The sequence below is a fragment of the Carettochelys insculpta genome, chromosome 2, assembly GCF_033958435.1.
Source record: "Carettochelys insculpta isolate YL-2023 chromosome 2, ASM3395843v1, whole genome shotgun sequence".
Taxonomy (NCBI): Eukaryota; Metazoa; Chordata; order Testudines; family Carettochelyidae; genus Carettochelys; species Carettochelys insculpta.
Genome location: NC_134138.1, coordinates 82,789,165 through 82,802,701, shown reverse-complemented (window position 1 = coordinate 82,802,701; position 13,537 = coordinate 82,789,165). Strand labels below are relative to the sequence as shown.

Here is a 13,537-nt window from a genome sequence, read left to right as displayed (position 1 = left end):
TAAACAAAAAGTTATTCTTTATAGTCTGCTATTCTCAGTGTGATGCATTTGCCTTATGATCCGTGTAAGTTTAATTAGAAAACTGCTTATAACTCACCCAAACTGCATAATTGAAGAGGAGGAAGGGCAACCATCCCTGAGTGTTTAAGTGCTGCACAAATGAAAATTTACTGTGAATGCATGTTTTCATCTTCCAAAATATGTAATTTTGGAAAGTTTCAATAAGTCTAGTAGCAACAACTATAATGTTATTTTTTTCTGTCTCAGCAGGCTTACCTGTATCAACACTGAATGTCTAGTTGCCATGCTACAAAAAGACACTCTCCATAGTTCTCCTCCAATCTTTTTTCTTCTATGACTACTATCTTTCCTCTCTGCTTAAAGGCATGTCGATGACAAACAACCCCAACAAAATACTCGTATTCCTAGGGAACTAAGTATCTCAGAGTACTGGTAAAGGCTTTTTAGTTCATTTCCAGGTGAAATTCCAGCTGGATTGACAGTGGTTAATAGCCATTCATAACCTTAAAATGCATATGCAATGGGCTGCAAGAAAGCAAAGCTCTGAGACAAGAGTAGTGTGGGCCCCTAACAACCCCCCACAAACCATTCACAGACCGCCTACCACCCTCCCATCAAAGCCAATTCTAGCCATTATGTACACTTCATTAAATGAAAACAATTTTCAGACAGCAGCTAATAACATTACTAGAAGATATTTAATTTAAAATTAATAATTGATTGTAACTTTGCTTTTTAAACTTATTTTCTATGATCATTTCTATTCATCTTTTCTTTTTATTGCAGATCACCTGTAATACCTTTGTGGAACCCAAGGTGGGAACCACCGGCTTACAGAATAGAGAAGATATAAAACTTTGTTAAAACAGTTTTTGAAAAACACACAAGACATGACTTTTGAAAATACACTCCTAGTATGATCGGTTTTGTGATACACAGGAGGTTTTATCAGTAGTTCCATCTGTTTGAGAAGAAAAGCCTCAGGGGCAGAAGTTCATTTCCAATATTAGGTATCATCATGAAAGCAGAGGGTATCACCATGAAAGCAGACATTCACTTTCACAGGTATTCCACTGGGACAACCTAGGGTCCATCATTCATTATAGGTTTTAAAGATCAATTTCGCTATCTGACATTCCCCTTTCTGATAGGCTCTGTTATCCTTTGCATCAGTTTCAAGGGAATGACTCCCAGAATTTGGTACTATTCAGCTTCAGTATGGGAGTTAAATACTGGGCCAAGTCATTCAGCTGTCATAGGGCCAGATTCTGACGTCCTCACTTACATTAAGTAATCCTGTTTAAACCAATATCAATATCAAGTGATGAGAAAGGTACCAGACAACATTTTTAACTATAAGGTAACAATTACATGAGATTTTCAATTAGAACAGGTTGGACAAACACTGATCAGGAACAGTCTTGGGCAGGGATGGGGAACCTATGGCCCACAGGCCTCCTCCAGCTCTGCGTGGCAGGGGGAGGAAGCAGCTGGGCGCATTGCTGTTCCTTTCCCAAGTGGCTGGGGGAACCACAGTGCAGCAAAGCTCTGCACTCCTGAGCTTGCTTACAGGCTCCACCCCATCCCCCCCACTGGCCTTGATATTGCCACCAATGGAAGCTGTGGGAGGAGGTGCCTGCAAGCTCAGGCAGCACAAAGCCACCTGTGCCCCCACTACCAAGCTGTACCAGGTAGGAATCACTGATCCCTTACCCCAATCCACACCCTCTTCCTGTCTAGATCTTGCACCCCCACCCCACTCCTTCACTCTACCTGCCACTTAGAACCCACACTACAACCTGCTCCCTGACAGCCTCTTCCCCCACACTGAACCACTCATTTTTGACCCCAGCCCAGAGCCTAAGGGAACCCCACAAAATCCACTAGCCCACAGAAGAGTTAATCCATACCTGGGAAAGAGGAAATCTGAGACCCTGTGCTCACACCGCCCAGGAGGCTGGTGCACAAGGGAAGCAAGGGGAGTGTCTTTGCCTTTTTTTTTTCCTTTCTGTTTCTCGGTTGAGGGCCATATCTGTGAGCTGTGTTCCCTTTAAACAGCCATCCAGGAGAAACTCAGGTTCACCCAGCTGATTAGCAAACCACTCACTGCTGCCCATAGCTAGTGTACATCTGCAAATGCCTTGGTGCACATAACAAAATTTATTCCACCTACTAGACAATGTCCCCTATTTTTCTATGATTCTATGTTTCAGAATGATAGAATCTCACTTATACTGAAAAAAATATAAGGACATACATATGAACAGCTGCTGGAATACAAGAAGTTTCTCTGAACACTTTTTCTCTACTTTTTCACTTAGTTTCCACTAAACAGCACATGAAATAAGGCAATTACAAATGCAGCCATCCACACCTATGAAAGAAGACGAGATTCTCTGGAAGATACCATGCCTGACAAATCATTACCTACAAGGTCAGTAAAATAAATGGAAAGGATTCTAACTTTATAACTATCACTGAAATTGAAAGAACTAAGCATTTTATTTCAGATTATAAATTCTCTGGAGCAAGGAATGTCATTTTCTGTGTGCACAGACAGCTCCTAGCACAATAGGGACTTACTTTGGTTGAAATTTCTAGGTACTACTGCAATAAAATATTTTAAAAAAATTAATAATTTTAAGAGCAACCAGAGTATGGCACAGGTATACTATTAATGACAGCTGATAGGAGGAAGACCTGGATGCTGAAATACAGGACCTTTCATTTCCCTCTAATTTGGCTCCTCTCCCTCTCTGTTTAAATGTCTAATTTAGCAAAGACTGGAAAGCAATTTCAGTATAGAAATGGGAAATGGTAGGTCTCAACACATACAAATAACTATTTGTGTGGCATGAAAGTGAGCATGTGGTACTCTGTCAGGATGTGTGTGATGTACATGTAGGTATGTGACAGTCTGCCAACATCTGAACATTTCCTGGTTTGAATGCAAGGGTGTGTGTCAATCTGTGGGAGTGTGAATGGTCATGCATCAGGGTGTGAATGTGGGGTGTCAGTCTGCAAGTGTGTGAACAGGCGGGTATTGGAGTGAATAGTATTAGAGGGGTAGCCAAGTTAGTCTGTATCTTCAAAAACAAGAAGTCCTGTGGCACATTATAGACTAACAAATATTTTGGAGCATAAGCTGTCATGGGCATGAGAGCTGAGGAAGCATTGTTCCAGGTCAGCCATAGAAATGTCAGCATACTGTGGGGCCATGCAGATGCCCACAGCAGTGTTGATTTCAGTGGGTTTTCCACCTTCAGTCCTTCTCATATGACATCCCTCAGTTTGCATTTGGAGAGGAAGACGATGTCTGTCTGTATCAGTGCAAGTTTTTTCATGAGGTTGATGGATTTCCACTCAATATAGCTAAATGCAGTGCCTTGCATGGTGACAAGTATCAGAGCCAAGTTAGTCTGTTAGAGCTTTGTGACTTTGTCCTCACCCACAACTATTTCAGATTTGCGGACAATTTATACCTTCAGATCAGTGGAACTGCTATGGGCACCCACATGGCCCCACAGTATGCCTGCATTTTTATGGCTGACCCGGAACAACGCTTCCTCAGCTTTCCTCCCCCAGTGCCCCTCCTCTACTGGCACTACACTAATGACATCTTCATCATCTCTACCCATGGGAAAGAAGCTCTTGAAGAGTTCCATCGTGATTTCAAAAGTTTCCACCCCACAATCAACCTCAGCCTGGACCAGTCCACACAAGAGATCCACTTTCTGGACACTACTGTGTAAATAAGTGATGGTCACACAAATCCCACCCTATACGGGAAATCCGTGGACTGCTATGCTCACCTCCACGCCTGTGGCTTCCACCCAGGGCACATGGCACATTCCATTGTATATAGCCAGGCACTAAGATACAACCACATTTGCTCCAATCCTTCAGACGGAGACAAACCTCTACAAGACATTTATCAAGCTTTCCTGAAACTACAATACCCACCTAAGGAAGTGAAGAAATAGACTGACAGAGCCAGATGTGTACCCAGAAGCCACCTGCCACAAGACAGACCCAACAAGGAAAACAAGAGAACACCACTGGTCATCACATGTAGCCCTCAGTTAAAGCCTCTTCAGTGCATCATTAGTTATCTACAACCTATCCTGGACAATGATCCTTCACTCTCACAGACCTTGGGAGGCAGGCCTGTCCTCGCCTACTGAGAGCTCGCAAACCTTAAACAAATTCTCACCAGCAACTATAGACCACAACAGTAACTCTAAACGTGGAACCAATCCCTGCAACAAACCTGGCTACCAACTCTGCTCACATATCTATACCAGTGATATCATCACAGGACTGAACCACATCAACCACACCATCAGCGGCTCTTTCACCTGCACATCTACTAATATAACATATGCCATCATGTGCCAGCAATGCCCCACTTCAATTTACACTGGCCAAACTGGACAGTCTCTACGTAAAAGAGTAAATGGACATAAATCGGACATCAGGAATCGTAACATACAAAAACCTGTCCGAGAAGACTTCATCTCCCTGGACACTCAGTAACAGATTTAAAAGTAGCCGTCCTACAATAAACAAACTTAAAAATAAACTCCAAAGAGAAACTTCAGTGCTGCAATTCATTTGCAAATTTGACACGTCAAGCAAGGATTGAGCAGAGACTGGGAGTGGTTGGCTCATTACAAAAGCAGTGTCTCTGCTCCTGATGTTCACACCTCCACCTTGGCTACTGATAAGAGGCCACATCCTCCATGACTGAACTGACTTGATTTCTCCTCTCTTGAGGTTCACACCTCCACATGAATTACTAATAATAGGCCACATCCTCCATGACTGAATAGGCCTTGTCAGCTCTGGCCCCCCCTTGACCCGAGACTCCCTCTTTAAACCCTACTCCGAAACCACCCGCCTCATGCATCTGACCAAGGGGGTTTTTGCCCACCAAAGCTCATGCTCCAAAATAAGTTACTCAGCGAGGTGCCGCAGGGCTTCTCTGAGCACTGGCCTGCTAAGCCCAGGTTGCGAGTTCCACCCTTGAGGAGGCCATTTAGGGACTGGGGCAAATAGCTGTCAGGGATGGTGCTGGGCAGGGGGCTGGACTAGATGACCTTCCCCAGGTCCCTTCCAGCTGCAGGAGATGCGTGTCTCCGCTCTTCTCTTCGGGAGCGACTGTGGGTCTGTGAAGGAGCGGACGCGTCTGGCGGGCACGGGCCAGTCAGACAGGGTGTGAGTGTGGAGGGGCGCGCGGGGGGGAGTGAACGGGCGCGTGTCTCCCCGCGGGCGGCCAGGGCCAGGTGCCAGCTCCCGCGCACTCACCCACGGTGGCGATGTAGGAGGCGGCGGCGGCGGCGGCGAGGCCGGGCTCCGTGTAGCGCCGCACGATGGAGGTTTTCCCCACGCTGGCCTCGCCGGCCGTCACTATTTTCACCAGCAGCGGCCGCGATCCCGCCATGTCCCGCCCGCGGCAGGGTGGGGGCGTCGTGCGGCGCGGAACCGAAACCGGCCGGGGCCCCGCGGGGGGGCGGCCTGGGGGGCGGCTCCTTCCCAGCGTCGCCCCGGGCCGCCCCCGCCTTGCGCAACAGCCGCCCGCCTGCGCGCGCCGCCCGGGGGCAATGGGGGGAGGTTCTGGGGAGGGGCATGGCCTCTACGTGTGTGTGTGTGTGTGTGTGTGTCTGGGGCCCGTGGGCCTCTGTGTGTGTGTGTGTGTGTGTGTCTGGGGCCCGTGGGCCTCTGTGTGTGTGTGTGTGTGTGTGTCTGGGGCCCATGGGCCTCTGTGTGTGTGTGTGTGTGTGTGTGTGTGTCTGGGGCCCATGGGCCTCTGTGTGTGTGTGTGTGTGTGTGTGTGTCTGGGGCCCATGGGCCTCTGTGTGTGTGTGTGTGTGTGTGTGTCTGGGGCCCGTGGGCCTCTGTGTGTGTGTGTGTGTGTGTGTGTGTGTGTGTGTCTGGGGCCCGTGGGCCTCTCTCTGTGTGTGTGTGTGTCTGTCTGTCTGTCTGGGGCCCGTGGGCCTCTCTCTGTGTGTGTGTGTGTCTGTCTGTCTGTCTGGGGCCCGTGGGCCTCTGTGTGTGTGTGTCTGTCTGTCTGTCTGTCTGGGGCCCATGGGCCTCTGTGTGTGGGGGTGCGCACGTGTGCGTGCATGTGTTTGTCTGGGGTCCATGGGGCTGTGTGTGTGTGTGTGTCTGGGGGTCCATGGGCCTCTGTGTGTGTGTGTGTGTGTGTGTGTCTGGGGCCCGTGGGCCTCTGTGTGTGTGTGTGTGTGTGTGTGTCTGGGGCCCGTGGGCCTCTGTGTGTGTGTGTGTGTGTGTGTGTGTGTCTGGGGCCCGTGGGCCTCTCTGTGTGTGTGTGTGTGTGTGTGTCTGTCTGTCTGGGGCCCGTGGGCCTCTCTCTCTGTGTGTGTGTGTGTGTGTCTGTCTGTCTGGGGCCCATGGGCCTCTGTGTGTGTGTGTGTCTGTCTGTCTGGGGCCCATGGGCCTCTGTGTGTGGGGGTGCGCACGCGTGCGTGCATGTGTTTGTCTGGGGTCCATGGGGCTGTGTGTGTGTGTGTGTCTGGGGGTCCATGGGCCTCTGTGTGTGTGTGTCTGGAGGTCCATGGGCCTCTGTGTGTGTGTGTGTGTGTGTGTGTCTGGGGCCCGTGGGGAGTGGTATGGGGCTGTATCTGTGTGTGTGTGTTTGGGGCACGTAGGGCTTTGTGTGTGTGTGTGGCCCCCGGACCTGTGCATATGTGTGTGTCTGAGGCCCATGACCCTCTGTGTGTGGGGGGGGGGGCACGGGTGTGTGTGCGTGCACATGTTTCTGGGGCTAGGGGGCTGTATGTGTTTTCGGCTCTGTGTGTGTGTGAGTACGTGTGGGGGGCTGTTGGAATTTGTCAGCTCCAAGGCGTGAATGCCTGAGCTCTCAGGAGGCAGGGTCGGAACTGTGTCTGTTTCTTCCCACTCCATTAGCCGCTATGTGGCTTTTTCCCCCCTTGGCAAACCCTGAGGCCTGAACCCCAGCGCAGGGAGTTTGCTGTATGAAAGGCTGGAAGTGGTTCCATCCTTGTGCTCAGAAATGAGCAGTGTGACTCCTGCACTCTCTTCAAGTGCCAAGTGTACAATGTCACACACAACCCCAACTGGTCAGATGGGAAAGTAGCTGCTTCGGACAAAGGGTTAATTGTTTGAAGACTGATTTGTAATGCTCAGCGCCAAAGGGGAAATAAAGGGTGGCTCATTCAGAGGCACAGTTTGAGAAGGATCTGTGATGAAAGCCTAACACAGAGGTTCCCAAACTTTTTGGCATCACACCCCCGCATTTGATTTTTGAGAAACCCTCATGCTCCCCCACATCTTCTTTACCATCATCCAACCCCCCTTTTAACAAACAATTCCATTTGTAATTTAAAATAAACACAAAAACTTGAGATAAAAATGTCTTTTCAAATTAAAAATAAGCACAAATAGTTTTTATTGGCCCTTTGTGGGTGCCTGGTACAACCCCAGCCTGCAAGGTGCCTGAGCCCGGTGCCGGCTGCCAGAGCTGCCTGTACCACCCGCCCAAGCTCTGCACTGCCAGAGCCACCTGCCTGAGCCCTGCACTGCCGAAGCCAGCCAACCACCAGCCACTCAAGCCATGCACTGCTGGGGCAGCCACCCGCCTGAACCCGGTGCTGCTGGGACATTGCCACCCACCCACCAGCTGCCTGAGTCCCGCGTTGCTGGGTCCAGCTGCCAGCCAGAGCCCCACAAGCTGCCCAGCTGAGGCCCTCTCATCCCCTGAGCCAGGCACCCTCACCCCCTATCTAACCCCATCCTCTTCCTCCCACCTCCCCCTCCCACACTCACTCACCTTTGCAGAAGGCAGCTAGCTTTTTATAGCAGTTGCCCTAGGTCCCCCAAGTAAAATGGCCAGGGCTGAGATCTGGAAACAAAGGCCAACTCTTTCTTGGGGTAGGGGGAATGATGGTGGGGTGCTAGGCAGCCTCGTGGACCCCCTGGAATTTCTTTGTGTCCCCCCAGGGAGACACGCCACCCAGTTTGGGAAATCATGGCCTAACAGGAGCTTACCTCAGATAATCCATTAATACACACACTCAGCTCATTTGTTCTTTCTCAACAGGGCAGTATAAATGTCAATGCAGGGATCATACCCTACAATATATGCTTCTGTCTTTTCCAGTACTACTTATCACAGCAGCTCAACAAGACAAACAACATTGTCAAAAAAAAATCCTGTATCACAAGCAAACTCATGGTATACACACCTCATCTATGATCTATTCCCTTCTAACACAGGTATCCTTATAAACAGCATCAGAACAAGATCTTCCATTTCGCTGCTTAATTCAACAGTGTCCAATAGGAATTCAAAGATCTCCACACTCGTGGTTGTCATCTTTCCATATTCACCACATTCACTCCAGCAAATAAATGTTCCGGCTCCCTCAGAGCCAGACACTCCCAGCCCCCCTCCCCTCAGCTCTAAATAAATGCCCTCCCTCAGAGCCAGACTCCCCAGTCCCTGCTCAGTCTAATTTAATGCCAGTGAGTCACTGGGATGGCCACTGGGAGACACTGCCAGGACCACCACGCATTTCTCCCAAAAGTGGTGGGGCATGTGCATGGAGGAGGTGTACAGCAGTCCACACGTGCAGCTCCAAGGAGGAGCCACATTTAAAGGCTCCAAGAGTTGCATGTGGCTCAAGAGCTGTATTCACCACGCCATGGTGTCCTGTTTGCCACATGTGGCAAGTGGCAAATATATTGGACAACACAGTCTTAACTCATCAAATATAGTGTAAGTCTATAACCCCCAAAGCATGACAATAAATGAAATACCTTTGAGGTCACATATGAGAAGTACAGAACAGTGTTCTGAACACTGGACTATCAGAAAATCCAGAAACTTGAGGTCTCATCCTGGTTCTATCCCTTTTTTTTTAATTTGCCTTTGTCCAACTCACCTAACTTCTGACTCAGTTTCTCCCTTCTATAAAACGCAGACAGTGTAATGTATTATATAATGTATTTCTAGAGATAACAGGCCTGCTATAGCTGGACATCCCACTGAGATAAAGACTAATGTCCTCTCTAGGATGGTAATCCTCATCATTCTGAAATATGGAACAGTCATGGAACTGGAAGGAACCTCTATAATTGCTATAATTTAGAGAACGTAATGGGCAAGTTATTTGACATGGAGCAACGTAGTCATTGTCAACTGAGACTCTGGCCCATAACTGCCTTAGGGCTTCTGATACTGTTTTGTCTGTCTTATACATGCATCATACTGGTTGGACTTGTCAATAGTTTCCTTGGTGGCTATCTCTTGAATTTAACTCTGCGCTATACAGCAAGGTCCCCACATTCGTGAACATAACATTCGTGAATTCAGTTATTCACAAGTGGCTGCTTCCTGGGGCCCAGGAGCAGGGAGCGCCAGCAGCCGCCGCTTCGCCGGGGCCCCAGGCAGTAGTGCTGGCAGCTGTGGCTCCAGGAGGAGAGCACCAGCGACTGCCACTTCGCCATATTTGCAAAATTCAGCATTCACAAGGGTTCTCGACACCAAAGCCCCACGAATGTTGCGACCCTACTGCACACACAAAAACCTCTGTGCTGGGTGGGATCACATTTATACTTGAAGCCACAAGCTGCATGTCAGCCTTCTCTCCACTTTAGGATTAGGGAAAGCTATAAGGATTTCCTCCCCCGCCCAGTGCCCTGCCTTTTTCCCTTTGTTTCATCACACTCAATGAGACAAAGAGCTTCAACCATGACCATATTACAAACCCTTGAAGTGCACAGGAACCAATAATGTACAGTTTATTTCATGTCAACTTCCTAGCATAAAGTTAATTTAAAGTAATGATCCACTGGGGTGGGGAGGGGATGAGTAAAGAAACAGATTGACAGCGACAGACAATTACCCAGAAACCAGCCACTTCATGACAGGCACAAGAAGGGAAATTACTGAACACCACTTGTCATCATCTATAGCCCTCACCTTAAATCCCTTCAGTGCATCATTGACAATCTACAGCCTATACTGGAACATGATCCCTCACTCAGGCTACGTCTACACTTGCCCAAAACTTCGAAATGGCCATGCAAATGGCCATTTCGAAGTTTACTAATGAAGGGCTGAAATACATATTCAGCGCCTCATTAGCATGCTGGCAGCCGCGGCACTTCAAAATTGATGCAGCTAGCTGCCACGCGGCTCGTCCAGATGGGGTCCTTTTTGATAGGACCCCGGCAACTTCAAAATCCCCTTATTCCTAACAGCAGATAGGAATAAGGGGATTTTGAAGTTGCCGGGGTCCTTTCGAAAAGGACCCCCGTCTGGGCAAGCCACGCAGCAGCAAGACTCGGCAATTTTGAAGAGCCGTGGCTGCCAGCATGCTAATGAGGCACTGAATATGTATTTCAGTGCTTCATTAGTAATCTTCAAAATGGCCATTTGCAGGGCCCTTTCAAAGTTTTGGGCTAGTATAGACGTAGCCAGGGACAATGAAAAGCTTGAAGAAAAAGTTGATAGTAAAGTTTTCAAAAAAAAGAGAGTTGCTGAGGGGAGGGTATTTGGCTTCCCAATTCATTATGCAGCTTCTGTGCAGCCTGTATTCTCAACTGGCCCTCCACCCTCTCTTCCCTGCATGAAGGGGTGCCAAGTTAGAAGAAAGAGGATAGAAAAGGCTAGGAAAAAAAGATTTTTGTCTTCCCTCTGCACTGCACAGACATTGACAACACGGAGGATGGCAGCAAGCCGCCAAAACTCTTGGCCAGCCAGGGATACCTCCCCCTGGTGGCAGCCAGCCTCCCAGATCCTTGTTGGAGTGTGGGACATGGGGGATTATCGGGGGGGGGGGCAGTTGAAGTAGTCCACCCATGCAATAGCAAGCCCCTGAAAATCTTGGCTGCTGGGGGGAAGTTGAATGTTGTGAGTGCAGGGGACTGGACTTGATGACCTCTTGAGGTATATACACAAATATATCTCCACATAAAATTGCTATATTGTCTTTCCAAAACTTGATGGTAGTGAAATCTCCAACGCTGAACTTATAATGGAAACAGGAGTCTCAAAAGGCCCTCCACCCACTGCTCCCTGTTTTTGGGGGGGCAAACCATGAAGAAAGAGAATACGAAGGGTTAGTGAGGAGATTTCATAACTGAAATAGCAACCATTTTGCAAAAAGCAGCAGGTGTCTGCAATGAGCAGCAAGCTCTCAGAAATATTTTTGGCTGGGAGGAGGGTGGCTGTGGAGCCAGTTGAAATGTTCCCCCACCTCAAAAATCTTCGCCACCAGGGGAGACTTCTCACCCACCCCTGGTGGCAGCAAGGCCCTGCATGTTTATTTAGGAAAGCGGGGCTGGGGTCTGTGGCTGCAGAGTCAGCTGAAGAGGTCCCCTGGGTGACAGCAAGCTCCCAAATGTATACTGAGGGCAGTGGGGGTGTTCTGGGGCTGTTGATCCAGCTGAAGGGGACCTTGCAGCATCTGCAAGGCCCTGCAAGACTTAGCTGTCATGAGAGACTTCTCCCCCAGTGGCAGAAACCCACCCCCCTAATATCTTAGCTGCTGGGGGAGACTGCCCCCGGGTAGCAGCAAGCTCCCGAAAATCTTTCCCACCCTTGGAGCCCTCAGTGTGTGCAAGCCTGGACATGGTGCTGCCTGGCAGAATGGTCTGCACCGAGCAGCAGGCACATCTTATAGGGTCGTGGGCTAGCCACATGATGTGGCTGGATGCAGCAAAGACCCCAACTGCGTGGTGCTTGTGGGGGTGCAGGAGGCGGGGACCCCTGCACAAATGTTAAGCTCAGAAAAGAAGTTTCTTGGTCTCTCATATAAGCACAATCTCCCCCAACAGCCTTGTTGACACATGGTGCAACAGAAAAGGGGCTGGCACCAGCTCAGGAAAACAAACAAACACACACAGAAGCGCTCAGCTAGCAGAGGTAGAGACAGAACCAAAGCTGACCTAATAGCAAAGAAAGAAGCAAGTTCCTCAGCCTCTCACACAAGCATGACCCCACAGCCATGGGCTTCCTAGGGCTGAATGCAAATTCACGGACCTCCTGTTATCTAATTCCTGTGCACCTGCAGAGCTGCAGACAGAGTGGAGAGCTAAGTGGCACTGTGGGTAACATACAGGACACTCTGGAAACTTAGAAATTCAATTTTAAGATGTGGGGCTTCCACGCTGGCCTTTATTTAGGTTGACCACCTGTCCCATATTGGGCAGGACAGTCCTGTATTTGGGATGCCAAAAAGGCATCCTGACTTTATTTTTTAAAAGGGACAAATTGTTCTGTACTTAGGCCCTCGGAGGTGGGGGAAGGAGCAGGAGGGCCCACAGCTGCCAATTCCCTGGGGCTCCAGGGCCAGGAACACCTGCGACTGCCGCTTCCCTGGGTCTGGGGGAGAGCGCCAGCTCCCCGGGGCTTGGTGCAGCCTGGAGGAGCTGCCCCTCCCACCCCCATATCTCCCTGTCCTGTATTTGGGAGAGGGAGATATGGTCACCCTAGCTTTATTCGAACTTTTAAATTCAAACTTGATGCTACACCCAGCCGGTTCTGATGATATTATATTGATATTAGTACTCCCTAAATCAAGCTAATGGTAGTTACAGTGAAGACATTCATGCGGCAATACTGAACTAACTGCCTTAAATTCAAATTTATCTCATAGCGTAGATGTGGAGGCATCTGAATTGAAATTCACTTGCAAGTTTAACACTTTACAAGGGTAAAGGGTGTCTGACAAATAGGGTCTTTGCCCACGAAAGCTTATGCTCCAAAATATCTGTTAGTCTATAGGTGCCCCAGGACTTCTTGTTATTTTTACAGGGAAAATTTCCCCACCTTTAATATTCACAGATGGTACCCAACCCTCTTACATTAATTTGTTTCTTCCACTGGTCCTATTAATGACAGGTGACACCCTCCCCTTTCCCCCTCCTTCCTTCCCTCTTCCCAGCTATATTAATCCTGGATTCTAATTATCTACCACGGTTTCCCAAACTAGGAGGCATGCCCCCCGAGGGTGTGTGAAGAAATTCCAGGGGGGTCATGAGGCAACCCCCCCATCATTCTCCCCACTCCAAGAAAGAGCCAGCCTTTGCTTCCAGCTCTCAGCCCCTGTTAGTTTATGTGGGTGACCCTGTGTAGCTGCTATAAAAATCAGGCTGCTGGCAAAGACCCACATGGAGCTAGCTGCCTCCTGCAAAGGAGTGTGGATTGGGGGAGAGGGAGGAGAATGGGGTTAGATGGGGGGCTGATGGTGCCTGGCTTTGGGGGAAGAAGAGGGCTCAGGTGGGCAGCTGCTCACACGGCTGACCTGCTGTTTGGGCGGGCAGCTCGGGCAGCTGGTGGGCAAGCAGGCAGCTGGCCCCAGTGGCTGGTGGGTAGGTAGGCAGCTCTGGCAGTGCAGGGATCAGGTGGGTGGGCAGCTGGTGTTAGTAGCTCTGGCAGCTGGCACAGGGTCAGGCAGCTGGGGCTGTACCAGGCATCTGCAAGGTGGAGGCTGTGCTGGTAGCCTGACTGGTCCATAGTCGGCCT

At 49.4% G+C, this 13,537-nt stretch overlaps 1 protein-coding gene across 2 annotated transcripts in view; it reads right to left on the bottom strand.

The window, feature by feature from the left end:
• LOC142009343 (ras-related protein Rab-10-like) overlaps positions 1-5,581 on the bottom strand; it is a 57,221-nt gene extending 51,640 nt beyond the window's left edge. For both annotated transcript variants that reach the window (XM_074987229.1, XM_074987228.1), the window contains exon 1: positions 5,329-5,581. In XM_074987229.1, coding sequence (XP_074843330.1) covers positions 5,329-5,464 — 136 coding nt within the window. In that variant the 5' untranslated portion in view covers positions 5,465-5,581. The remainder of the gene's footprint in view (positions 1-5,328) is intronic.
• Between the last annotated feature and the right edge of the window lie 7,956 nt (positions 5,582-13,537).